General features: G+C 41.3%; 2 protein-coding genes across 4 annotated transcripts in view; one reads left to right on the forward strand and one right to left on the reverse strand.

The window, feature by feature from the left end:
* Window positions 1–13,764, forward strand: part of HDAC11 (histone deacetylase 11) — a 77,913-nt gene extending 64,149 nt beyond the window's left edge. For all 3 annotated transcript variants that reach the window (XM_082265209.1, XM_082265208.1, XM_082265207.1), the window contains 3 exons: window positions 682–778; window positions 6,828–7,006; window positions 13,123–13,764. In XM_082265209.1, coding sequence (XP_082121335.1) covers window positions 682–778; window positions 6,828–7,006; window positions 13,123–13,308 — 462 coding nt within the window. In that variant the 3' untranslated portion in view covers window positions 13,309–13,764. The remainder of the gene's footprint in view (window positions 1–681; window positions 779–6,827; window positions 7,007–13,122) is intronic.
* Window positions 13,765–18,444: 4,680 nt separating this feature from the next.
* LOC309562155 (inter-alpha-trypsin inhibitor heavy chain H3-like) overlaps window positions 18,445–27,788 on the reverse strand; it is a gene marked incomplete at both ends in the record, with an annotated part of 120,217 nt that continues 110,873 nt past the window's right edge. Inside the window, one exon of the mRNA XM_082266278.1 lies at window positions 18,445–18,586. Within this exon, the coding sequence (XP_082122404.1) occupies window positions 18,445–18,586 (142 nt within the window). The remainder of the gene's footprint in view (window positions 18,587–27,788) is intronic.

Consider the following 27,788-nt stretch of genomic DNA (forward strand, 5'->3'; position numbering starts at 1 on the left):
CTCCGCAATGTGTGTCGGTCCAGCCTTTCACCAGGAGCTAATGTGACACTGTAGGATCAAGACTGGAAGACAGTTGTCCCCCTATAACAGGAAGTACCAGAATAAGGACCTTTATGGCAGGGCCCCCAGGTATACTTTTAATGGAAGCTGCAGATTTAAAAATACTGAAAACAACTTTTGAAGTAACAGCATGTGGTTTTAATGATTGGGTTTAGATCTATTTTAAATTCCTAAACCAACCGAGAGCCCAGATTTTGACTGGACGTGTAGTTGTATTTTTTATCCTGTTATCATTTTACTGGTTTAGCTTGGAAAGGTAAACTGACTTAAACTGTGCAAAATAGCCGACAATAAATATGGTTATTGTATAATATATTGAAAAGTACTACCTGTTACCTAAGTCTCTTTCATTAAAGGGTATTTCTTCATAAAGAAAGAGCTCTATCAACTATTAGAAAAAATTAGAAGTTGGTGGAAGAATTTTTTTAATAAAGGATTATAGCTGAAAGAGACAATGGGTTTCCAGATTAAGTACCACATCAGTATCTTGAAGCCTGCCTTATGTGTTTGAACGAACTATACTCTTTTGCACAGTGAGATATACTTATATTATATGCATTTGTTACTTTTTTTTTTGATCCACTATATTTCTGAGACTAATTTTACCTTGGCTGGCAATAGGGAAATGGACATGAAAGAGATTTCATTGATGATAAAAGGGTCTACATTATGGATGTGTACAATCGTCATATTTACCCTGGAGATACTATGGCAAAACGTAAGTAATTTCACTAATGTATCTTAAGCCATGTCTGATATTACAGTAGAGGTTTTTTAAGATATTATTAAAGGGAACCTTTCCCCCCCTCAAACTGAAAAAGCACATTAGCATGCATCTCTGCATGCTGAACCGAAGAGGGTATAGTCCTATGTAAAACTAACCTTATTTCAGAAAACTTACATTTATTTTACGTTGCCTTTCCTGAGGCACTGGTGATGTAGCCTGCTTCCACCTGGGAAAGCTAAATCTTCTGAGTCTTCCAAGGAGCACTTAAGTATAAACTAAGACATATCGCAAGATTTCGCAAAATCTCATGAGATGTCAGGAAAAGTTTCCGAAGCCATGACAAGGAGTAAACTAAAAGGAGGCAGGTCTGGGGTTTGTAAATGCATCTAGCAGGGTTTGGTATTGTTTATACATTGCCATGGCTTTATCAATGAGAGTGTGAGGGGGCATAATGATGCCCACATTGCTAAAGCCAAGGCTTTGCTAAAAAAAATCACGCCAAATCTCATAAAGTGTATGGGATGAATAGCATCGACGGATCAGCCCATAGAACAAGAAGAAGTTTGCCATCAATGATGTATATTTTTAAAATGGCAGCAAGGGATTTCAAGCATGCAGTGGGCAGTGCAATGGGATCGGCAAACAGAGACATTAAAGAGGAAAATAACAATACTATACTATATTAATATACTGTACCTAATGTTGGCAGTTTACCAAGAGGGGAAGTCTGCTTTAATGCAACAACTATACAGTGGGTTTATAGATGGATATTTGAATAATGTCTCTCTGGGGACCATAAGTGCTATCTTCAAATGGCAGTCAAGTCTGTTGCCCATCCGATTGGATAAAAATGTGTAGAAATACAAGAAATACCTTAGTTTGAAGTTTTGAAGCCAGTAAATTAACCACTTTACCCCAGGAGGATTTTGCTGTCTTCCGTCCAGGCCACTTTTTGCGATTCGGCGCTGTGCGACTTTAACTGACAATTGCGCAGTCGTGCAACGCCGTACCCAAACAAAATTTACGTCATTTTTTTCCCACAAACAGAGCTTTCTTTTGGTGGTATTTGATCACCTTTGCGATTTTTACTTTTTGCGCTATAAACAAAAAAATAGCGTTTATTTTGAAAAAATAACAATATTTTTCACATTTTTTTATATGAAATTCCCCCCCAAAAAAATGTAAAAATCAAATTTTTTTAAAATTTTTGGCCAATTTGTTTTCTGCTACCTATGTTTAGTAAAAAAAAATCGCAATAAGCGTATTTTGATTGGTTTGCGCAAACGTTATTGCGTTTACTAACTAAGGGAAAGATTTCTGTCATTTTTGGTGTTTTTTTTTTAACGCGTAATGGCGGTGATCTGCGATTTTTTTTGCAGGACTGCGACATTGTGGCGGACAGATCGGACCCTTGACTGACATTTTTGACACTTTTGGGGGTACCAGTGACATTTCTACAGTAATCAGTGCTATATATATGCACTGTTACTGTAAAAATGACACTGGCAGGGAAGGGGTTAATTTTATTGGAGAGGGAGGGGTTAATGTATGCCTGGTGCTTACTGACGTGTGGGGGGGGGGAGGTGACTGTGTGACAGAAGGACAGATTGGATGTCCAGCTATGCTGAACACTCCGATCTGTCAGTCCCTGTCACTATGGATCTCCAGACTCGATCCCCGACGATCGGGGCAGAGCAGCGGCAATCGCCGATGCTCCTCCCCTGGCCCGACTCCCGCTGTGAATGAACACAGCGGGAGTGAGCCTCCGGCGGCGCGCGAGCGCCGCCCACAAGGGGCGGAGTCCAGCGACGTAGGTCTACGTCGCTGGACGGGATCGCGGCACTTTGCCGCAGTAGCCTCCATGTGAGCGGAGGTAAAGTGGTTAAAGTGTATTGTCTTAAATTGGGCAAAGTTTCTTTTTTTATTAGTTGTGTTACTAGAGTTAGGAGGACTATGACAATGGTCAAAGTTTTTGCAATTATTTGGTCCGGGGAAAAGGGTTTGACTTTGGCTACAGTTAGGAGTAGGGATAAGTTCTGTTGCCATTGGTTTAAAGGGACTTCTCATAACTGAGGTTATGCAAACATCAAACATGCATCTAAATATGGATGCTTACCTATGAATATTTTATATCTCCTACCCCCCCCCCCCCCCCATATGGCTTAACATATTCTGTTGAGGATGATTCTAGGCCATCTTTTCTAAATGAGGGTTCAGAGGAACCTTGAGGTTGCTCATGAAATTGCTCTGGAGTTACTGGGAGGCAATTTATGCCTTTTTAAATAAGTTATCACTGATTCCATTTGGCAGCATTCCTATTATTGTTTACAAATATAATGGGGCCTTTTTCCCCATGACAAGCAATGTTAGGGATCATTGTACCGACAATCAATATAAGGTGACAGTATGCTGACCACAGATGTAAGGGACACCTTCAGTGACCACCAATTTACCTAGGCACTTCCTCCTTGACCAACAATTTATTCAGGCTTTTTACCACTGACCAATAATATGACGAAACACCACAATTATTACTGAAAATAATTTTGTTGTACAGAGCAGCCCAGGGTGTCAAATATGCTAAGTACACCACATACTTAAGGCCTGCTATACATGAGGGATTTTTTTTTCATTCAACCAAAGAAAATGACTCAATTACCCCATTCACACTCAATGTGGATGGAAGAATCCTTCGTGCTGAGCTATTTTGGTCTGACAGCTGGGGGTCTTTCTCACCATCAGAATACACTGGTTGGGGCTGTTGGCTATAACCTACAACACTGATTGAGAGCAAAGTTTCCAACAGCCTGCTTGTAAACAAGTCTATCGATAGATCAACTTGCGCTACCAACCTGCCCATACATGGCTTGAAATTCTACTGGTATCTGCCAAATTCATTTTTTTATTCAGATATCACAATGTACTCTTTGTGCTAATGTACCATGAGCTATAAATCTAGCATTTTTTTTCTGTGGTTTCCTAAGACATGAAAGTTATTTAAAGGGGTTCAGAAAGACTGCTCTAGACCTTGGAAGTAAACGGCTTCAAAAGTCACTTCTTAAAGAGGAAGTAAACCCTCCTCTACAACTTGTACCTATAGGTAAGCCTATGATAAGGCTTACCTATAGGTACTGTAAATATCTCCTAAACATGTACAGTTTAGGAGATATTTACCTTAGATGCATCCAGTGACGTCACTGGCGCAGGCGCTCTGAAGGAACGGCCGCTCGTGGAGGTGAGTGAGCGGCACGGCGGGGGCTCGTTCTGGGGTAAGTATTGCATAATGAGCTAGTATGCGATGCATACTAGCTCATTATGTCTTTCTCTTACAGGTCGCAAAAAAAAAAAAATGGTACGGGTTTACAACCTCTTTAATGTACATAACAGAACTCTGAAGTTAAAGTGATTGTAAAGTCTTTTTATTTAATTAAAATAACAAAAAGGTTCATACTTACCTGCTATTATTGCATAGAGTGGCCACGAAACTCCTCATCTGAGGTGCCCTGCTGGCGTTCCTCCTCTTCTTGGTGTGTTACCATAGCAAACAGCTTCCCAAGGTGGCACACCTGCAGGCTTGCTCTTGAGCCGGACTGTGTGCTTTTTTACACACACACAGCACAGCCCCGCTGCCTCACGGGATTTGATTGACAGCAGCAGGGGCCAATGTCTCCCACTGCTGCATCTGTCCAGTGAGTACAGGGGGAGAGAGAGGAGAGAGATGCCACTGATAGGCACAGTGGTGGATCGAGTGAGGGTAATTATTTGAGGAAGGGGGTGCAATAGAAATGCTGGAACATTTTTTACTGTAATGCAGGAAATGCATTAAGGTAAAAAATCTATAGCCTTTACAACTACTTCAAGAGTAATGTAAAAAAAATACAGGTGTTTGATACCTTTATGGGTATTTAGTAGCTGAAAACAAGTTTTTTTTTACAACGTGGACAGAGCAGACCTTACTCATGCAATCCAAGCTCATCTGTCTATCTTGCAGGCTGCTTTTAGAGTAATATTGAACCCTCAGTTTTTTTTTTAAACACTTTAAGCAGCTGATTTATTTACTTACTAAGCATTCAGCTGCTTTAACTTTCAATTCCTAACTTTGTTCCAGTTTAGGCCCCTTTCACACAGGCAGACCGTTCAGATCCGCCTGTCCGTTTTTTTTGGCGGATTTGAACGGTCCCCCCATGCATCTCTATGGGGGATCGGATGTCAGCGGAGACATGTCCGCTGACATCCGATCCGTCAAATCTGGACGGATGGAAACCCTATTTTCCATCCGTCCAGCGGATCGGATCAGATGGGATCGGATAAGAACGGACCGACGGTCCGTTCCCATCCGATTTCCCCCATAGAGATGCATGGGGAACTGACAGCTGTGTCTCCGCACACAGCGCGGAGACACAGCTGTCATCCTCCTGCTCAGCGGGGGATCGGCGGCTCGATCCCCCGCTGAGAACAACGGAATCCGTCCGACGGACGGATAGTGTGAAAGGAGCCTTAAGCTATATAGTTCATATTCCTATCGCACACCTTCCTGGTTTGTAGGCTCTTGTATACTGGGTGCTGAAGCGATCACCAGTTGGCAACTGGATTAGTTATAAGTAGATACATATTCGCCAGCACACCAAGGATCTTGCAAAAGCAGTCCAAAAAAAACTTTATTCAAGATAAGATCACATCAGAAAAATAGTGCAATGTTTCGGAGCCGCACAGGACCCCTTCGTCAGGCATGTGATACAGTGCAGTTCGTGAGCAGAGAATATATAGAGACATACCACCAATAGAAAACAGTGCATTTAGATGACACCCACCTATGATGACATCATTCTCCCGCCTAATATACACATAATAAACCTCATTTAACATCAAAAGCCAGTGCTGATATGTAAAATAATAAGATTGCCATACCTTGGCTGTAAGGAGAAAAGATTAGGTGCTGGTTTGTGCTGGCTGCTCTGGCTCATCGCCAGGATGCATCCCGATCCCCCCTCTGCCCCGCTTGTTTAAATGAGACTTATGTTAACTGTTTCAGAGTGTCTCCTCTCTGTTGCAGCACGGCGTCATCCTTGCATTCCGGGACTAGAGCTTTGTTACTCTATGCAGTGTGCATCAACTGAAACACACAGCACCATAGCCTAGGATACCAAGGCACTCCCCTGTCTCCTCTTCCCCCCTCCCTTCTTCTCCAAGCTAAAAGATTAGCCTGAGACTGCACTGTCTACTCTTATGCTTTTCTGTGAGGACCAAAAGTTCAGGGAATCAGCACTGAGAGAGCAGGAGTCAGCAGCATTGAAAAGTTGTAAACTGCAAGTGCTGGGTTAAGAATTTTGACAAACCCTTTACTGGGGAATGTTCATTTTATTGTGCTCTTGTGAAACCCCAAGTCACATGATGTGTGAAATCCTATGTTAATCAATGAGAGCTGTCTTAATTAGCACTACTGAAGTCTCTCCGACTTTAGAAAAGATTCCTGTACTACTTTAGGGTGACTTCTATTCAACTTGTGCCCTTAGACTTTAATGGAAGTTGCCCCCAAGTCGGATCCTCATCTATATTGCATTCCCTGCGGTGTAGCCCCTCCCTCGCTACAAAGTCGCATTAAAGTAGTAGTCGAATCAAATCGCCAGGAAGTTGCCTGGCAAAGTCACATCTTAAGTCGCGCAACTTTGAGGTTGCAGTAGTGTGAACCGAGCCTGAGGGTTTAATACTACTTTAAAGATGATCCGATCATGAATGGCTATATTTACACAACACATGTACAATACACATTTACAATCAATGCTGGTCTAAAAGATCCAATCTGAAACAAAATTTGCCTGGGAATTATTTGGTAATATTCGTAACAATAGAAACATTTTGTGTGCTGAATTTTAGTAGACAGGGTTAGATGGTACAAATAGTGGACGTTTTCATATTTAGCAGTTAGTTGCTTTTATTGTAGGTTAGACAATTAAAGTAGAATATTTGGTTGCTGTACGACTTTCAGAAGGAATCTCTCTTTTAAAACTTAAATCATGATTTCACTTTTCAAACTATGCAGGAGCAATAAAACGGAGGATTGAATTGGACTGGGGCACAGAGGACAAGGAATACCTAGAGAAAGTGGAAACACATGTGAAAGGAGCATTAAATGAGGTGACCCCAGATGTTATAGTCTACAATGCAGGGACTGATATACTGGATGGAGATCCACTTGGAGGTCTCTCCATTTCCCCTCAAGTAAGTGTTATAATCTCTACTATAAGTACACACACATCACATATCATGATATTATCATACTGTATATAATACTGTACACTAAGCATTACAAATCCTTTACTGATAGCTGACTGCAGACTACTGGTGTCCTATATTCTCATAGCAAATCCACTAGAAGGCTTAGCACACAAAAATGATCAGTAGATTATCTACCCTCTAGAGCACATGTGTCAAACACAAGGCCCGGGGGCCCTCGCACTTCTCTTGCAGCTTGTCTCTGCCCCACATTATCTCAGCTGTTGGCAGCAGAGAGGAGGACAGAACTATCCTGCCAGATCCTGCACTTCTCTGTGCAGCTGTGGAGAGGTTCGTCTCTGCCCCTCCCCCCAGCAGTCGGGAGCAGAGAGGATGACAGAAATCCACCTACAGATCCTGCGCCTCTCTGTACAGCCATAACACCCCCTCATCTCTACCTCACCTGGTCTTGGCATTCAGCAGACTCCAGCAGCTGCCTCCAGTCCTCTTCCAGACCCTGCACTTTCTGCTTCCCAGCTCCACCCCAGCTTCTTCCTGGCAGCAGCACAAGGTAAGGGAGGTGCACTGTGTTGTAGGGGAGGGTGGGGGGAATCTTCCCTTTTGATGGTGGGGGAGCTCTTGACATCTGATGTAACGGGGGTGGGTTGTTTTGGACATCTAGTCTTACAGATACATCCAGCCCTTTGAGGGCTACCATAATGCTGATGTGGCCCGTGATGAAATTGAGTATGACACCCTGCTCTAGAGAATTCTTCATAGGTATTTGGAGCCCACTTTAACTATTTTATTGCTCTAACACAGTCCTGCTGGATACAAAATGACATATGTGTAGGTCTTTTTCTTTTGTCATAAATGTGTTATAATTTATTATTGCATCAGCCTTCTATTAAGCTGGCCTGGGCCAGCAGTAAGCTGGAGATCAGGACTGCTGCTCTCACATAGAGTGCAGAGATCCCTATCTACAGGAATGGGACACACCTTCTGCACAGTGTTCCCTTCTCTGACCCCTACATTACTACAGGACACAACAGTGATATAAGGGTTGGAGGGCGTAACTACAACACGTCGTGTGGTACACAACCATCCAACACTCCAGGAGGTGTTGAATGGTAAAGATTTTGATAGAGGATTCATCCCTGGAATAGAGCTAAGGTGAATGGCATGGGCCACCTGAGCAGTGAGTGTATTTTCTTCTTTTACAGGGAACTACTGTTGCAAAATGTTTGGGACAATTACACCGTTTATTTAAGGAGATCTCTCCTTAGGACTTAAAAGGGGGTAAATTCCTTCTTTACTCTTTCCATACTAAAACACAAATTACAGAATTGGTTATCCAAATTATCATAGCTCATACTTTTAGCACAATATATTCCACTTCTATATACAGTCATGTCCATAAATATTGGGACATCAACACAATTCTAATATTTTTGGCTCTATACACCACCACAATGAATTTGAAATGAAACAAACAAGATGTGCTTTAACTGCAGACTTTCAGCTTTAATTTGAGGGTATTTACATCCAGGTCAGGTGACCGGTGTAGGAATTACAACAGTTTGTATATGTGCCTCCGACTTTTTAAGGGACCAAAAGTAATGGGACATATTAACAACCATAAATCAAACTTTCACTTTTTAATACATGGTTGCAAATCCTTTGCAGTCAATTACAGCCTGAAGTCTGAAACGCATAGTAATCACCAGACGCACAGGTTTCATCCCTGGTGATGCTCTGGCAGGCCTCTACTGCAACTGTCTTCAGTTCCTGCTTCTTCTTGGGTTCTGTCTTCAGCAAGTGAAATGCATGCTCAATCGGATTCAGGTCAGGTGATTGACTTGGCCATTGCAAAACATTCCACTTCTTTCCCTTAAAAAACTCTGTGGTTGCTTTCGCAGTATGCTTCAGGTTATTGTCCATCTGCACTGTGAAGCGCCGTCCAATGAGTTCTGAAGCATTTGCCTGAATATGAGCAGATAATATTGCCCGAAAATAATATTGCCCGAAAAACTTCAAAAGTCATCCTGCTGCTTTTGTCAGCAGGCACATCATCAATAAATACAAGAGAACCAGTTCCATTGGCAGCCATACATGCCCACGCCATGACACTACCACCACCATGCTTCACTGATGAGGTGGTATGCTTTGGATCATGAGCAGTTCCTTTCCTTCTCCATACTCTTCTCTTCCCATCACTCTAGTACAAATTGATCTTGGTCTCATCTGTCCATAGGATGTTGTTCCAGAACTGTGAAGGCTTTTTTAGATGTTGTTTGGCAAACTCGAATCTGGCCTTCCTGTTTTTGCGGCTCACCAATGGTTTACATCTTGTGGTGAACCCTCTGTATTCACTCTGGTGAAGTCTTCTCTTGATTGTTGACTTTGACACACATACACCTACCTCCTGGAGAGTGTTCTTGATCTGGCCAACTGTTGTGAAGGGTGTTTTTTTCACCAGAGAAAGAATTCTTCGGTCATCCACCACAGTTGTTTTCCGTGGTCTTCCGGGTCTATTGGTGTTGTTGAGCTCACCGGTGCGTTCTTTCTTTTTAAGGATGTTCCAAACAGTTTATTTGGCCACACCTAATGTTTTTGCTATCTCTCTGATGGGTTTGTTTTGTTTTTTTCAGCCTAATGATGGCTTGCTTCACTGATAGTGACAGCTCTTTGGATCTCATATTGAGAGTTGACAGCAACAGATTCCAAATGCAAATAGCACACTTGAAATTAACTCTGGACCTTTTATCTGCTCCTTGTAAATGGGATAATGAGGGAATAACACACACCTAGCCATGGAACAGCTGAGCAGCAAATTGTCCCATTACTTTTGGTCCCTTAAAAAGTGGGAGTCACATATACAAACTGTTGTAATTCCTACACAGTTCACCTGATTTGGATGTAAATACCCTCAAATTAAAGCTGAACGTCTGCAGTTAAAGCACATCTTTTCATTTCAAATCCATTGTGGTGGTGTATAGAGCCAAAAAGATTAGAATTGTGTCAATGTCCCAATATTTATGGACCTGACTGTACTTTAACCCTGATACCTGACTTTTGCCTTAAGCAGATCTTCACTCTCTTGAACAGCATATGCTATTTTTAAGCCTTATGCTGCTAGCATTAGTAAATAGCTAGGATAGTATATAATATTTAATTCTTTAAAGTGGTTGTAAACCTCAGACGTGAAATATGAACAAAGCATATCCCTCTATAATGTGTACTTGTCTCAATTAAAAGCACTAAGTGTCATTTCTATCTCCAAAAATAATTTATTGGACATCAAGAATACAAAAGCCACAGACCAAGTGTGTCTGTTACCCCATCCCGCCCAAGCGCTCCTCCACCCACTCCAGCATCTCAGACTATGCTATATGACCTGAACTCCCCCACAGTCCCAATCCTCCCCTCCCCTCCCCCAGCAGATGACATGCTCCAGTTTGTTGCTACTGAAGGAAGCTAATGCCCTGCATGTTCCTGACCAGGCTAAATATGGGGATATTGGACAGCCTATGAAAGAAAGAGTCTTATGCATACATAAGGTCTATATTGACCGGATCCTGAAAACTGACAGATGACCCATTCCACCTTCTGCACTTGAGACAAGCAGTGGTGCAGAGCACAATAGTCGGTGGTGGTGTGATAGAGATGGAACTAAATTTGTGTCTGTATGAAGCAAATGTTGACACCTCTGACTTCTCCCAAACTCCAATCCCTCTCCTCTCTGCTAGATCCGATCCTGGGAGGAGATATTCCTCCGTGGCCACAGGTGATTGGTTCTGCTGGAAGGGGCTGAGTAAGCTATAGAATAGTTCACTGATATATTCAGTATTATTCATGTGTAAACATCGACTCTCACCACCTCCGGTCCGATCAAGGGAACTCTTCTCTCTGTGTGTGATCTACTCTGCCAGTATACAGGCTTAGCACTGTCACAGTGTACACCATGGTGCTCTGGCTCCATGCCGCATTGCTCGGTTCTGCTGTATGGCATACAGACAGTGCTGTTGGCAGTCCTTCAGCTGGAATGAGGTAGTAATTACAGGTGGTTACGCTACCAAAGTCCCACTCATTACCTATGCCTGGTCAGTGTCATCAGTGATATGCTGGGCAAACGGAGGTGTAAGCCATGGAGGGGAGGAAAAAGACACCTGCAACTGCCTACATGCTTTGTCCCTCCAATGATTGGGGGCTTCTTTAACCACTTCTCGACTGGAGGGATTTACCCCCTTAATGACCAGGCCATTTTTTTTCGATACGGCACTGCATTATTTTAGTTTCAATAGTTTTTATTGAGTTTTAAAGAGAAAATAAATATAACAAATAGAACAGTAGTAATACATAAAACAGCACCATATCTCCTTACACCACAAGGCGAATGTTATAAAAACAGTACAGTATCTGGATAGTAGATCGTTGCCAGAACAAGAATATCAATATCCTTATACAGTTAACAAATACCGTGAACGGCAAGGCACTGCATTATTTTAACTGAGAATTGTGCAGCGATGTACCCTAATAAAATTGATGTCCTTTTTTCCCAGAAATAGAGCTTTCTTTTGGTGGTATTTGATCACCTGTGGGATTTTTATTTTTTGCGCTATAAACAAAATAAAAACTACAATTCTGAAAAGAAAAAAAAAACAATATTTTTTACTTTCTGCTTTATAACATTCCCAATAAAAAAAACATTTAAATCAAAATTTTTCATAATTTTAGGTCAATTTGTATTGTGCTTTATATTTTTGGTAAAAAAAATCCCAATCAGTATATATTGATTGGTTTGTGCAAAAGTTATCTCATCTACAAACTAGGGGAAAGATTTCTGTAATTTTTTTTACTAGTGATGGTGGCGATTAGCAATTTTTAACGGGACTGCGACATTGCGGCGGACAGATCAGACACCTAACTGACATTTTTGACACTTTTAGTGGGACCAATGACATTGCTACAGTAATCAGTGCTAAGAATATGCACTGTTACTGTACTAATGACACTGTCAGGGAAGGGGTTAACACCAGGGGCAATCAAAGGGTTAAATGTGTCCCTAGGGGGTGCTTTCTAACTGCGGAGGGGATGGGCTTGCTGCATGAACACAGAGACCTGTGTTCCTAAATAAGAGGAAACACTAAACAAATGTTTACAATGGCAGACCGCCGCTCTGTCTCCACAGGGAACGATCGTGAGTGCCTGGCGGCAATGGCGGCCGCCAGAGCGCTGATCAGCTTTCCCTGTGGCGAATGGGCATACGTGCACCCCTGGCCCCGCTGGTGGTCCCGCGAAGCGACATATAGGTATGTCATTTCATGGGACAGAGCCGACCTGCCGCCATAAAACTACAGCGGCTGGTTGGCAAATGGTTAAGGCGGTCAACTTTTTTTTTTATAAGACTGGTTTTAGGATGCCCTTCCTCTGAATTGGGTTTGGCATTTTGTGGGCCTCTCCACTCCCAGGACTGTCATTTGATTTGGGTTTTTTTCACGGGTTGTGCCCCTTCCCTCCAATCAGCTCTAATAGCTTTGCATTATATAATTTCAGCTCTCTGCCCCTTTTTTCTAAAAGCTCAGAAAAGCTTTAAAAATTCTGGACTTTGAATCTCTGTGGAGAATATAAAATTGTAGATAAACAGGTACAACTTATGTAGGAGGATTTGTTTCATCTCTGTGTATCTATCACCTGTGGCCAGTCATTCCATTGGGTATATAAAAGGGTTTACAACCACTTTAAACTTTTTTTTTTATTACATTTCTTCTGTTATTTCCTGGTTTCTTTGCCTAGGCAAATGATGTCAGACATCCCAGAAGTCTGAGGGGATGAGGGGTTTTCGTAGCTAAGCACAGCCTCCTGTCTGCATGTCTGAGCTAAGGGCAGATGGATTCCAGGAAGTAAATACTACACAAATGATTTGCCCTAACTCAAGATGGCCACGGCCAGAAATGCTGGGGGGTGTTTTTCACAGTGATTTCCCAACAAAATAAAGCATAACGAGATGGAGGAGTGAGGTTTTTTTTTAGTATTAAAAAAAAAAATAATAATGTTTATGGTGCTCAGATGAAGTGTAGATGTGCTTTAAGAACTAAGTCTGTTTATTATTTATTATTTAGGGCATTATAAAAAGGGATGAGATTGTGTTCAGCATTGCAAGGAGTCGCTCAATTCCTATCCTGATGGTCACCTCTGGTGGATACCAAAAGAGAACTGCACGGATAATTGCGGATTCCATTCTCAACCTGCACAACCTTGGCCTTATTGATAAAGCCTCAGCGGAGACACATGAACCTAGGATATAAACCAAGATAAACAAAAAACCTTGGTTTGCCATGTAACTTACTACTTGAGGCAATAATTTACACACTACATTTTTGTTTTAAAAAATGTAACTACAGTACATTTAAAATACTGTGTATTGTTTTGAGTGGAGAAACTGAGCCTGATAAACACTGGAGCACTGATTTTTATTAATTATAGCCAAGGCGCCCTGATTTTATATATTAAAATGTATTACTTGTGGAAAAGCTAAAACACTTTTTAAAAGTTGTGTATTGTAAACACCTTGAAAACATTTTAAGTTTACATTGACTAAGTAACTGCTGTTTATCAAATGGAACATATTGAAGCAGCATTAATTCGTACAATAAAGCTAAAAAAGAGTGGAGGGATAGGCACTATAGTTGGTTCTTTTAGTATTAAAGGTTTGGATGTGTTATATGTTCCCCCATGCAGTTTTCCTATTACTATGGCAGTGTTAGCAGATAAACTATCTAAGCCTACTGACATATTGGCAGAAAACTTTATGCATTAGATGTGGGTGTGCAAAGATTGGGGAGGACTCAAAGCTGCTGAGAGAGTTAATACCGCCAGACTTTTACTTTTAAGACTTTAACTTATATTCTCTGCTATAAAGTAATTCATTTGGTTTATTTGTCATAGTATGTCTCCTGTTCTGCATCATGGTTTTGGGGGGGCTTTTGCCTCTTGAGCACGGTGGCAATAAGGTGAAATGCATCTATTCACCCTCCTTCTGGGAATGGATGAAACCTAAATACACCTAGCTAGGGCCTGAAAGCCACCTACGTGCCCTCTCTTCTAGGGTTGGTGCTCCCCAAGATGGACAATCACACATGCCTCCACAGGACAGCCACCCACTCATTCATTCCTGGGACAGAAGGCTACCACATTGCACTAACCCCCCCCCCCCATCCCCCGGACCCTACAATGTGACACTACAACATTACCCTTACAAAAAATACCCTGTAGCTTTATGATTGACAAAGGGTAGTGCTGACCCTCCTTGATCACATTGTTTGCAGCATATGTATTTATACACTTTTTCTAAACCCACTGATGCACTTTAGAGCTACACTACACAGACAGCTGTGCTATCATAACTGTACAGGGTCAGTTGCATTTTGTTCTATAATCTCAACACCCAACTTCAGTAGCCAAGGTGAAAATATTTTCTAGAGACTAGTCACTTAGGAAAAAATATTAGTGTGCAATTCTTTCTATTAAATTAACTGAAAAACCTTTAGTTTAGATGTGTGTCCACATGCTATCACCAGCACAATAAACAGAGTGTTCTTACTTTAGGAAATACACTAATACAAGGCACTAATTGTAATAATTTATTAAGAGTTATTTTATTTCTGTGATTGATTTGTTAATAAACAGTTGTCAAAATGTGATCAGCATGGTTTAATTTTTTATGAGAAGAATCTTTACATTTTTGAATACCTTACTATTTCTTACTGCTGATGATTGCCACCTAAAATTCCTCTGTTTATGAACTCAAATGGCAATGACAAAATAAAGAAGCATCCAAACTGAGCCCTGTACCAGCACACAAAAGAAACCGAAGATATTGGCTTTTTTAGCTTCTTGTTTCATGCCACAAAGCAGCGAAAACCCAACAACTAAAAGGGATTCCCTTGCCTAGATATTGCCAACTTTTTTTTCACAGGCAAAGCCAGAAAACTGACAGTGATGGGAAAACCAAGAAGGCTCTGCCACAAAGCATTGGTCAAAAGTCAGCACCTGAAATGGCATCTCACATGCCGGCAGAGAACATGGTCTCTCAGTTCCCTGCTCTGTGTTTTTATCACGGATGACCTAGCCGACTAGAGCCCTGCACTGACTACTCCAAAGGAACAGCCAACCCTCTTGTCTGGACTAGGACACACAGCCTCATTCCTCCCTTGAGACTGCTCTCCACTAAAAACCCCCCTGAATTGTTTTATCCAATCACACAACATGTATACATTATAATATTTGAAAAGTCTTGTCTTACAGCTTACATAGGAATGGGAACTATCTCCCTGCCCCTATGTGACAGCACTAGGTACCTGAGTAGCTTGTCACCACTGGAAATGCCACATGGGAGGGGGAGGAATGAGTAACATGTTCCCCATTCCCAAAAAATGGAGCAGCTAGGGGGGTTGGAAAATTATTAGTAAGTCTGTTCTAAGTCCTACATGGGAAAAAATCACATGTTCACGTTCATACAGTGGGTACGGAAAGTATTCAGACCCCCTTAAATTTTTCACTCTTTGTTATATTGCAGCCATTTGCTAAAATCATTTAGGTTCATTCTTCTTCCTCATGAATGTACACATAGCACCCCATACTGACAGAAAAACACAGAATTGTTGACATTGTTGCAGATTTATTAAAAAAGAAAAACTGAAATATCACATGGTCCTAAGTATTCAGACCCTTTGCTCAGTATTTAGTAGAAGCCCCCTTTTGATCTAATACAGCCAGGAGTCTTTTTGGGAAAGATGCAACAAGTCTTTCTCACCTGGATTTGGGGATCCTCTGCCATTCCTCCTTGCAGATCCTCTCCAGTTCTGTCAGGTTGGATGGTAAACGTTGGTGGACAGCCATTTTTAGGTCTCTCCAGAGATGCTCAATTGGGTTTAAGTCAGGGCTCTGGCTGGGCCATTCAAGAACAGTCACGGAGTTGTTGTGAAGCCACTCCTTCCTTATTTTAGCTGTGTGCTTAGGGTCATTGTCTTGTTGGAAGGTAAACCTTCGGCCCAGTCTGAGGACCAGAGCACTCTGGAGAAGGTTTTTGTCCAGTATATCCCTGTACTTGGCCGCATTCATCTTTCCCTCGATTGCAACCAGTTGTCCTGTCCCTGCAGCTGAAAAACACCCCCTCAGCATGATGCTGCCACCACCATGCTTCACTGTTGGGACTGTATTGGACAGGTGATGAGCAGTGCCTGGTTTTCTCCACACATACCGCTTAGAATTAAGGCCAAAAAGTTCTATTTTGGTCTCATCAGACCAGAGAATCTTATTTCTCACCATCTTGGAGTCCTTCAGATGTTTTTTAGCAAACTCCATGCGGGCTTTCATGTGTCTTACACCGAGGAGAGGCTTCCGTCGGGCCACTCTGCCATAAAGCCCCGACTGGTGGAGGGCTGCAGTGATGGTTGACTTTCTACAACTTTCTCCCATCTCCTGACTGCATCTCTGGTGCTCAGCCACAGTGATCTTTGGGTTCTTCTTTACCTCTCTCACCAAGGCTCTTCTCCCCCAATAGCTCAGTTTGGCCGGACGGCCAGCTCTAGGAAGGGTTCTGGTCGTCCCAAACGTCTTCCATTTGAGGATTATGGAGGCCACTGTGCTCCTAGGAACCTTAAGTGCAGCAGAAATCTTTTTGTAACCTTGGCCAGATCTGTGCCTTGCCACAATTCTGTCTCTGAGCTCTTCAGGAAGTTCCTTTGACCTCATGATTCTCATTTGCTCTGACATGCATTGTGATCTGGAAGGTCTTATATAGACAGGTGTGTGGCTTTCCTAATCAAGTCCAATCAGTATAATCAAACACAGCTGGACTCAAATGAAGGTGTAGAACCATCTCAAGGATGATCCGAAGAAATGGAAAGCACCTGAGTTAAATATATGAGTGTCACAGCAAAGGGTCTGAATACTTAGGACCATGTGATATTTCAGTTTTTCTTTTTTAATAAATCTGCAACAATGTCAACAATTCTGTGTTTTTCTGTCAGTATGGGGTGCTATGTGTACATTCATGAGGAAGAAGAATGAACTTAAATGATTTTAGCAAATGGCTGCAATATAACAAAGAGTGAAACATTTAAGGGGGGTCTGAATACTTTCCGTACCCACTGTATGCTTTCTGAGATGCTACACTCTATATTCAGCCAGCAGACGCATCTATCCCTATGCTTTTGGTTTATATATATATAATTTCTGCAGTTAACAGGCAGGAACATGGTCTAATGAACAGTTGTGGTGAATGGCATCTTATCCTATTGTAGGTGCCAAATGCGAATTAGTTTAAAAATCAGTTGAAATATAAAAAAGTGCACTGGTGTTGGGTAGGTCATGTCACCTAACTACCCATAGCCTGCTGATTGTAAACTGAAGGAGCAGAAAAACACAGGTAAGTCCTCAACTCTTCTCTCTCCTCTTATCTGCACGTTCCTTTGTGAGCTCATGTGCATGTAACAGAGTCTGATTGGCTTTAATGGCTGCTCCTCCCTCTCCCAGTATGAATACTGCTGTAGAGGAGATTACAGGAGGCTGATGTATTTACACATTCGGGTGCTTATTCTAGTTGTAGGTATTTTTTGAAGAAATACAAATCTGCTTTATGTATTGATTATTTTTATATCTGTCTGGAGTTCTGCTTTAACTCACTCTTAAAATTGTTACTATATATACATAAAACACACAGAAACTCAAAACTTAGCACAAAAATATTTATTAAGTAAGTATTAAAATAAAAATGTCATCACTCAGCCAGCCGAGCATCATATTTTAAGCTGGTCATAGACAGATCCAAATTTATCCTGTTCAGCCAGTATGGGACGGATTTTGATCAGTGGGTGGCTGTCCCTTGATAGACTTCTGTTGAAGGGACATGCTAAAAAAACTCTTGCTAATCAGAAGCTTCATCCAATCGGCTGCACCTGCTGATCAGTGTATTCTGACAGCAGCAAGTCTTGCTGAAAGAATGCAATGACCCAGTGGAAAGATTACTCCATCTACACAAGTGAGGTGGATGCAGAAATCCGTACTTTTTTTTTTTTTTTTTTTTCGCTTAGCCCACAAAAAACTAAACAAAAAATTCTCATCTATGGCCAGCTTTAAATACTGTATCTGTCACAGACAGTTTAGGAGCAACTCCTGGTGACATCAGAAGAGCAGAAACAACAAAATGTGCCCTGCTGTACCACTGTGAGTCAATTTCTGCACTAATAACAGCATTTGCCTGACACAGCAGGATATATATAACATAGATAACAAGTTTACAGCACTGCTCAGAGTTAATAAAAAAAAGCTATGCATCTTTAATGGGTCTAGTTAACTCATTACATAGACACAATACTATATCAAAAGTCTAACAGAAGACAATACTGAATCATAGAGCAGTAGCTGAAATGTATATAGTTTTAAACAATGCTGAAGATATCTTGTACAATGTAATCTGTAACGTTTCCATCAATCAGCCCTTCTCCATTATTATGTACAAACCAACAAGGAACTTCTTCACTCTTCTGGGTGTTGCCATCTCTGTAGTCTCTTTGTATACCCCTGAAATGAAAATAATCACCACAATTAATGAAAACTGTGGGGTCGATTTACTAAAATTGGAGAGTGCAAAATCTGGTGCAGCTTTGCATGGTAGCCAATCAGCTTCTAACTTCAGGCTTGTTCAACTATGCACTGTTTCATTGGTCAACTATGTGGAAAATTAAGTTTAATGGGCTAAGAATATGCATGCATCATACATACTAGGGGGAGTAGAACTGGGGGAATCCATAGCGGAGAAGGATCTGGGTGTTCTGGTTGATCCTAAGCTTAATAATAGCATGCAATGCCAAGCTGCGGTTTCCAAAGCAAGCAAAGTCCTTTCTTGTACAGAAGCATGGACTCCAGAGAGAGAGAGAGAGAGATCATTTTGCCCCTGTACAAATCATTAGTAAGACCTCATCTGGAATATGCAGTTCAGTTTTGGGCATAAAAACACTGAAGTATTTAAAAGGATCCAGTAGAAAGATTAAACCTGAAAAACAAAGTGTTCCATGCAGAGAAGAGAGTGCATGCTTACCTCCCCCACCTTATTTGCCAACAATTTGTGCTATATGTTAGAGATGCTGCTGCTGAATAATCTTCAGCATGCAACCCATTTCTGTGTGTTTGTGTGTCTATGCCTGGTCCCTTGTTGTGCGTGGTAGTTCAATCTGCTAACCCCTACATATGTCCTGTGATGGTGTAGAAGCCAGCGGGAAGAACCAAAGAGTGTATAAAGGTACAATACGAAAATCGGAAGTAAAATTTTGTCCGACAAGCAATCTCCTGATTTTCAGATCGTTAGTATGGTGCTTTCGACAGCCGATTACGAATTTTCGGACGACAAAAACTGGATGTGCAGGCTATAAAATTTTTATTGTATGTGAACACAACGTCCGATTTTTGTTTAATTAGTACAGTTTTCGACCGAAAAAAAATCATAGGCGCAAGACTAGGCATGCTCAGAAACAAAAGAACACATACAAAACAATTCAACACATGATATTATTATTATTTATTACTTCAGGTACTTATATAGCGCTGTCAATTTACACAGTGCTTTACATATACATTGTACATTCACATCAGTCCCCTGCCCTCAAGGAGCTTACAATTTAAGGTCCCTAACTCACATACATACACAGTAAGGCCAATTTTTTTTTTTTTTTTTTTTTATACAGGATCCAATTAACTTACCAGCATGTCTTTGGAGTGTGGGAGGAAACCGGAGGAAACCCACGCAGGCACAGGGAGAACATGCAAACTCCAGGCAGGTAGTGTCGTGGTTGGGATTCGAACCCGCGACCCTCTTGCTGCTAGGTGAAAGTGCTAACCACTACACCACTGTGCTGCCCATAGTATATCACTTCTGCCGTACGAGAATTTTCGTATGAAAGTAACCTCTTCACTTTTGATATGAGACTAGCATGCAACAAAAAATGGACGAAAGATCGTCCGATAATCTGATCATGTGTAGAAGGCTTTAGATAAACAGGAATCTGACACTCCTGGTATTGTTGGATGCTGTAAATTCTTATTGCAGCTATATCTTCGCAATACAATGGAGATCAGTGGAAGCAGGAGAGGTAGGTATGAACTTTCATCTCTGCAGGGGGATATATTCATATTAATGACAAGGTTACTTAAAGTCTGATTACAAGAGGTTACAAGGCTGGAAGGTTGCCACATCATTACTGGGAAAGTGAGCAGAACTGCTAAGACATAAAGACTTCAGTGCTACTTTACATTTTACAAATTATTTGCTTCATAGTGGCTGCAGCTACAGAGGTCAGTGAGAGCTTGTTTCAAAATGTATTTACTGGCTGTGGGCCATATATAACAAAAGAATATACTATGAATATTTAACCACTTGCCGACCGCCGCAAGTACATATACTGCGGCGGTCAGCCCCTCACAGGCAAAGTGACTTACCGGTAAGTCACTAGCCTGTAAGGCTCTGGGGAGCGAGCGCGCGCCGCCGGAGGCACGCTCCCGTGCGGTCACGGACCCCCCCCCCCCCGCGCGTGTGAGCGGCGGACCCGATGTGACAGTGGGAGACAGGCAAGCGGCTAGTGTAAACAAGCCGCCTGTCATTCTCCCCTGTGTAGAAACAGTGATCATACGGTTCTACTATGTAGGACCGTTGATCATTGTTCCTACACCTCAAGCCACAGCCAATCACAGTTAGAATCACGCCCCTAGGGACACACACAGCCCCACCCTCTCAAATAAAGTTAACCCCTTCACTACCAGTGTCATTTTACAGTAACAGTGCATATGTGTAGCACTGATTACTGCAGTAATGTCACTGGTAACCCCAAAAGTGTCAAAAATGTCAGTCAAGGGTCCGATCTGTCCGCCCCAATGTCGCAGTACTGCAAAAAAATCGCAGATCGCCGCCATTATGCGTTAAAAAAAAACAACAAAAATGACAAAAATCTTTCCCTTTGTTAGTAAACGCGATAACTTTTGCGCAAACCAAACAAAATACGCTTTTTGCGATTTTTTTTTTACCAAATATATGTAGCATAAAACAAATTGGCCGAAAATGTTAAAACATTTTGATTTTTACATTTTTTTTGGGGAATTTTATATAAAAAATGTGAAAAATATTGTTATTTTTGCAAAATTGACGCTCTTTTTTTGTTTATAGCGCATGATCAAAAAATCGCACAGGTGATCAAATACCACCAAAAGAAAGCTCTGTTTGTGGGAAAAATAGGACGTCAAATTAGTTTAGGTACAGTGTGGCACGACTGCGCAATTGTCCGTTAAAGTCACGCAGTGCCGAATCGCAAAATACCCCCTGGTCAGGAAGGGGGTAAAATCTTCCGGGGCTTAAGTGGTTAAGTAAGTTCACCTTTGGAAACATGTTACATGTTCCACCCACTGCAGCCGCTCTTTGTTCCCCCCTCTCCCTGTGACAACAGTACAGGGAGAAGATCCATGTACAAACTGTCACTTTTTGAAAAGAGTGTGACCGTGCCATCCCTTCATGCTCAAGTGTCTGCACAGGGGGGAATCTTGCCATCTTGCCAATCTTTATCTCTAAAACAGTTCTTTCTTTGCTGTTTGTGCATTGGATGGAGGGATAATCTCTCATGTGATAAAGCGGTATGGAGCAGCCCTATATCTATTAATTGGAAAACAGTGAGGTAACACCTATGACAATATAAATATACATATAAATATATATATATTACTCGTGCTTCAGCAAATATAGATGCATGTGAAAACTTTTTTTCGATTGTAAAAAAATATTTGAAGTGAATGTGCAAAAATCTAAATAAATTTTCGAATGAAAATTAATATTGAACACCATTAAGCAAATTAATAATAAATCCAAGTCCCAAAATAAAAAAAAATAAAAATATATATTTTTACATGTGACAACAATGAAGAAATTACGCTTTGCTACAATGTAAAGTAGTGATTGTACAGCTTGTATAACAGTGTAAATTTGCTGTCCCCTCAAAATAACTCAACACACAGTCATTAATGCCTAAACTGCTGGCAGGAAAAGTAAGTATACCCCTAAGTTAAAATGTTAAAATTGGGCCCAAAGTGTCATTATTTTCCAGCACTTCCTTAACCTTGGGCATGAAGTTCACCAGAGCTTCACAGGTTGCCACTGGAGTCCTCTTTCACTCCTCCATGATGACATCACGGAGCTGGTGGACGTTAGAGACCTTGCACTCCTCCACCTTCTGTTTGAGGATGCCCCACAGATGCTCAATAGAGTTTAGGTCTGGAGACATGCTTGGCCAGTCCATCACCTTTACCCTCAACTTCTTGAGCAAGGCAGTGGTCATCTTGGAGGTGTGTTTGGGGTCATTATCATGTTGGAAGACTGCCCTGCAGCCCAGTCTCAGAAGGAGGGGGTCCTGCTCCACTTCAGTATGTCACAGTACATCCGTCAGCAAGCTATACTGTATATTTTCAGATTGTTTGACTGTCTATGCAGATGTATCACTAATCCTAACTGTATGTGTTTTAATGAATTTTTTGTACAAATAAAAAATTAAAATATTATATGATATAATATATTTTTTTAATATATATGTGGCACTTTCAAATCCCCATTGTCCAGGTTTGGTAGATAATTTTCCTCACATTCCCCCATCCCTTCCCCTGTGCTTCTCACTACCATACCTGGACCCTACCTATTTTCCCATGTCACAGTACATGTTAGCTTTCATGGTTCCCTCAATGAACTGTAGCTCCCTAATGCCGGCAGCACTCATGCAGCCCCAGACCATGACACTCCCACCACCATGCTTGACTGTAGGCAAGACACGCTTGTCTTTGCACTCCTCACCTGGTTGCCGTGACACACACTTGACACCATCTGAACCAAATAAGTTTATCTTGGTCTCATCAGACCACAGGACATGGTTCCAGTAATCTATGTCCTTAGTCTGCTTGTCTTCAGCAAATTGTTTGCGGGATTTCTTGTGCATCATCTTTAGAAGAGGCTTCCTTGTGGGACAACAGCCATGCAGACCACTTTGATTCAGTGTGCGGCGTATGGTCTGAGCACTGACAGGCTGACCCCCACCCCTTCAACCTCTGCAGCAATGCTGGCAGCACTCATACCTCTATTTCCCAAAGACATCCTCTGGATATGAGGCTGATCACGTGCACTCAACTTCTTTGGTCGACCATGGCGAGACCTGTTCTGAGTGGAACCTGTCCTGTTAAACCGCAATATGGTCTTAGCCACCATGCTGCAGCTCAGTTTTTGGGTCTTGGCAATCTTCTTATAGCCTAGGCCATCTTTATGTAGAGCAACAATTTTTTTCAAATTCTCAGAGAGTTCTTTGCCATGAGGTGCCATGTTGAACTTCCAGTGACCGATATGAGAGAGTGAGAGCGATAACACCAAATTTTACCCACCTGCTCCCCATTCACACCTGAGACCTTGTAACACTAACGAGTCACATGACACCGGGGAGGGAAAATTGCTAATTCGGCCCAATTTGAACATTTATGCTTAGGGGTGTACTCACTTTTGTTGCCAGCGGTTTATACATTAATGGCTGTGTGTTGAGTTATTTTGAGGGGACAGCAAATTTACACTGTTATACAAGCTGTACACTCACTACTTTACATTGTAGCAAAGTGTCATTTCCTCAGTGTTGTTACATGAAAAGATATAATAAAATATTTTCAAAAATGTGAAGGGTGTACTCATTTTGTGAGATACTGTATAATTAAAAACCAAGATGAAGTGTCCAAATTCAATGTGCAATGGTGATAAATTACCACAAAATAAGTCTATTAATTCGTGAATGCTAAGATCCAAAAAGAGGTGATAAAGGTGCTCTATCCCAACAACTGACAATCTACCAATATGTGCAGTGGCCGCTCACCTTAAGGCAAATAATATAGCATTCTCATGGAGATCAGTTGTTGGCTGAAGAGGTTTATTCCATTGCAGACAAATCTTAGCATTAATGCAACAGAGGGTCCAAAAAACAGGGGATAGACACCGAGCTCCAAACGCCCCCGGGGGCAGGTGCGGAGGCAAGCAAGTCAGCCCGTTCACAGTGTACTTTATCTACTTCCTTTTTTCTTTTTCTACACCGTGGCTGTGTCTTCTCTAAAATCCCAAGACTCCCAAAACTCAGGATGTTGTGATATGCAAATGACTGACTTGGAGCAGGAAAGTCAATAGCTATTTATTGACTAATTTGTGTATAGATTTTTGCACATTCACTTTAACCACTTGCCGACTGCCGCACAACTATTTACGGCTGCAGTCAGCCCCTCACAGGCAAAGTGACGTAGGGGTACGTCACTAGCCTGTGAGGCTCTAGGGGGCGAGCGAGCACCGCCAGAGGCGCGCTCCCGCCCCCGCTCGCTCCCTAACTTCCCCACGTGAGTGACTTGCGATCGTCCGTTACAGAGGGAGAAAGGCAGGTGGCTAATGTAAACAAAGCCGCCTGTCATTCTCCCCTGTGTAAGTGCAGAGATCATATGGTCTTGCTATGTAGGATCGTTAATCTCTGTAGTTACACAAACAGCCACATCCCTTTACAGTTAGAAGCATGCCCCTAGGGACACACTTAACCCCTCCTTCTCCAATAAAGTTAACCCCTTCCCTGCCAGTGTCATTTTTACAGTAAAAGTGCATATGTATAGCACTGATTACTGTAGTAATGTCACTGGTACCCCCAAAAGTGTCAAAAATGTCAGTCAGGGGTCCAATCTGTCCGCCGCAAAGTCGTAGTCCCGCAAAAAAAATCGCAGATTGCCGCCATTACTTGTTAAAAAAAAAACAATAAAAATGACAAAAATCTTTTCCTTAGTTAGTAAACGCAATAACTTTTGGGCAAACCAATCAAAATACGCTTATTGCAATTTTTTTTTTAACAAACATATGTAGCAGAAAACAAATTGGCTAAAAATGTTAAAAAAAATTTGATTTTCATATAAAAAAATGTGAAAAATATTGTTATTTTTGCAAAATTGTCGCTCTTTTTTGTTTATAGTGCATGATCAAAAAATCGCACAGGTGATCAAATACCACCAAAAGAAAGCTCTGTTTGTGGGAAAAAAGCAATTGTCCATTAAAGTCATGCAGTGCCGAATCGCAAAATAGGGCCTGGTCAGAAAGGGGGTAAAATCTTCCGGGGCTCAAGTGGTTAAATATTTTTTTACAGTCAAAAACTTTTTTTCACATGCATTTATATTTGTTGAAGCATGAGTATATATATATATATATATATATTTATATTGTCATATGTGTTCTCTCACTGTTTCCATTTAATAAATATAGCGCCACTCCATACTGTTTTATCATTATTATCAGTGTACGTGGTCACACTACAGGGATTGGCTGCTGTATCCAGCTTTATGATTTTTATTGAAAAAAAAATATTTTTATTTGTTTTCACTTGGTAGCGCAAAGGTATCCTTTCTTTACATTTTTGATATACTGTATATCATCTCTCATGTCCTGTTCCAGAGACTATAGGAAATTAAGTATATTCCCCACAAAAGGGACATATACAGGCATACCCCACTTTTAAGTACACAATGGGACCAGAGCATGTATGTAAAACGAAAATGTACTTAAAGTGAAGCAATACCTTTTTTCATTTCTCAATGCATGTAAATACACTGGCTCCATAGGAAATCTTGGTCAGCTTGACATGGCATTGCTCCCAAACCATGTGACAAGGACACAAAGCTTGGGGAGCATGTTAAGGGGATCCAGGACTATGACATAGTAGATTACCTAGGCAAGCTGGCCAGCCACAAACAGGATATGTTGTAGTCCTGGGTCCTCTCTCGGTGCTCCCTAAGTTTGGTATCCCTGTCACTTATGGTTTGGGAGCAGTGTCATATCAAGCTGACCAAGATTTCCTATAGACGCCAATGTTAAAAACCGGGAGTAGTGTCATGCCAAGCTGAACAAGCTGTGTCCTTACTCGCGAGTGTACTTAAAGTGAGTGTACTTAAAGCGGGGTATGCCTGTACAGAAATACAAAAGTGATTACGTATTATTTTTTAATTACAGCATTTTAATATAACATGTTATGTTAAATTATAAAGGAATGGATAATATATTTTGCTTGTACGGCTATGTACTCCCTGCAGCTATGATAATCATTCAGAAATATATTTAGGCAACAAGTATGTTTTAGTGTGCATGACCAAATTAAGAAAGACAGTAATTGTCAGCTTTTGGAGGTCCGTAGTCATGTCATTTGTGATGTCACATGAGCACATACAGGGATACATCAGAATGTGACAGTGTGTTCTGCACTTGTTCTCAGCACCTTTCCTGCATAGCTTTGCCAAAAAGACTGTAACCCCTACCGCTCTGTTTATCATGTACTGAATAATTGTGTTAATAATGAAAGGCATAAAAGAAGGAGGTGTAGTAAGTACATAGTTACAAAGTTACATAGTTAGTGAGGTTGAAAAAAGACATCAGTCCATCCAGTTCAACCTATGATGTGTGTGTGTGTTTGCTGTTAACCGTACATTGTATACCCCTGTATGTTGTGGTCTCTAAGGTGTCCATCTAATAGTTTTTTGAAACTATCAATTCTCCCTGCTGATACGACTGCTTGTGGAAGAGAATTCCACATCCTTACCGCTCTCACAGTGAAGAACCCCCTACGTACTTTAAGGTTAAACCGCCTTTCCTCTAGTTTTAGTGAGTGGCCACGTGTCTTATTGTATTTCCTTACTCTGAATAGTTTGTTCCTTATGCTAGGGTCGCCAGTACAGTATTTGTACATTGATATCATATCCCCCCTCAATCGTCTCTTCTCCAGAGAGAATAAGTTCAGTGCTTGTAGTCTTTCCTCATAGCTGATGTCCTCCATTCCCCTAATTATTTTTGTTGCCCTTCTCTGGACTCTCTCCAGTTCCAGCACATCCTTCCTGAGGACCGGTGCCCAGTAGGGCAATCAAGAGAGCATTCAGTGCAAACTGGTCACTTGGGCATCCCTATGTAGCTCTCCCACTATAGCAAGCACTATAGTAAGTCATTTTTTTGTGTGTGTGCTTTAGCAGTAACTGCACACTGCATGTTAAATTATGCAAATCATCTTTTAACCACTTAAGCCCCGGAAGATTTTACCCCCTTCCTGACCAGGCCCTATTTTGTGATTCGCACTGCGTGAATTTAACGGACAATTGCGCGGTAGTGCGACGCTGTACCCAAATGAAATTGACAACCTTTTTTTCCCACAAACAGAGCTTTCTTTTGGTGGTATTTGATCACCTGTGTGATTTTTACTTTTTGTGCTATAAACAAAAAAGTGCGTAAATTTTGAAAAAATAACAATATTTTTCACATTTTTTTATATGAAATTCCCCAAAAAAATTTAAAAATCTAATTTTTTTAACATTTTTGGCCAATTTGTTTTCTGCTACATATGTTTTGGTAAAAAAAAAAAACGCAATAAACGTATTTTGATTGGTTTGCGCAAAAGTTATTGCGTTTACTAACTAAGGGAAAGATTTCTGTCATTTTTGGTGTTTTTTTTTAACGAGTAATGGCGACGATCTGCGATTTTTTTGCGGGACTGCGACATTGCGGCGGACAGATCGGACCCTTGACTGACATTTTTGACACTTTTGGGGTTACCAGTGACATTACTACATTAATCAGTGCTATACATATCACTGTTACTGTAAAAATGACACTGGTAGGGAAGGGGTTAACTTTATTAGTGATCAAGGGGTTAAGTGTGTCCCTAGG

The sequence above is a fragment of the Pelophylax lessonae genome (assembly GCF_965119305.1).
Source record: "Pelophylax lessonae genome assembly, chromosome: 8".
NCBI lineage: Eukaryota > Metazoa > Chordata > Amphibia > Anura > Ranidae > Pelophylax > Pelophylax lessonae.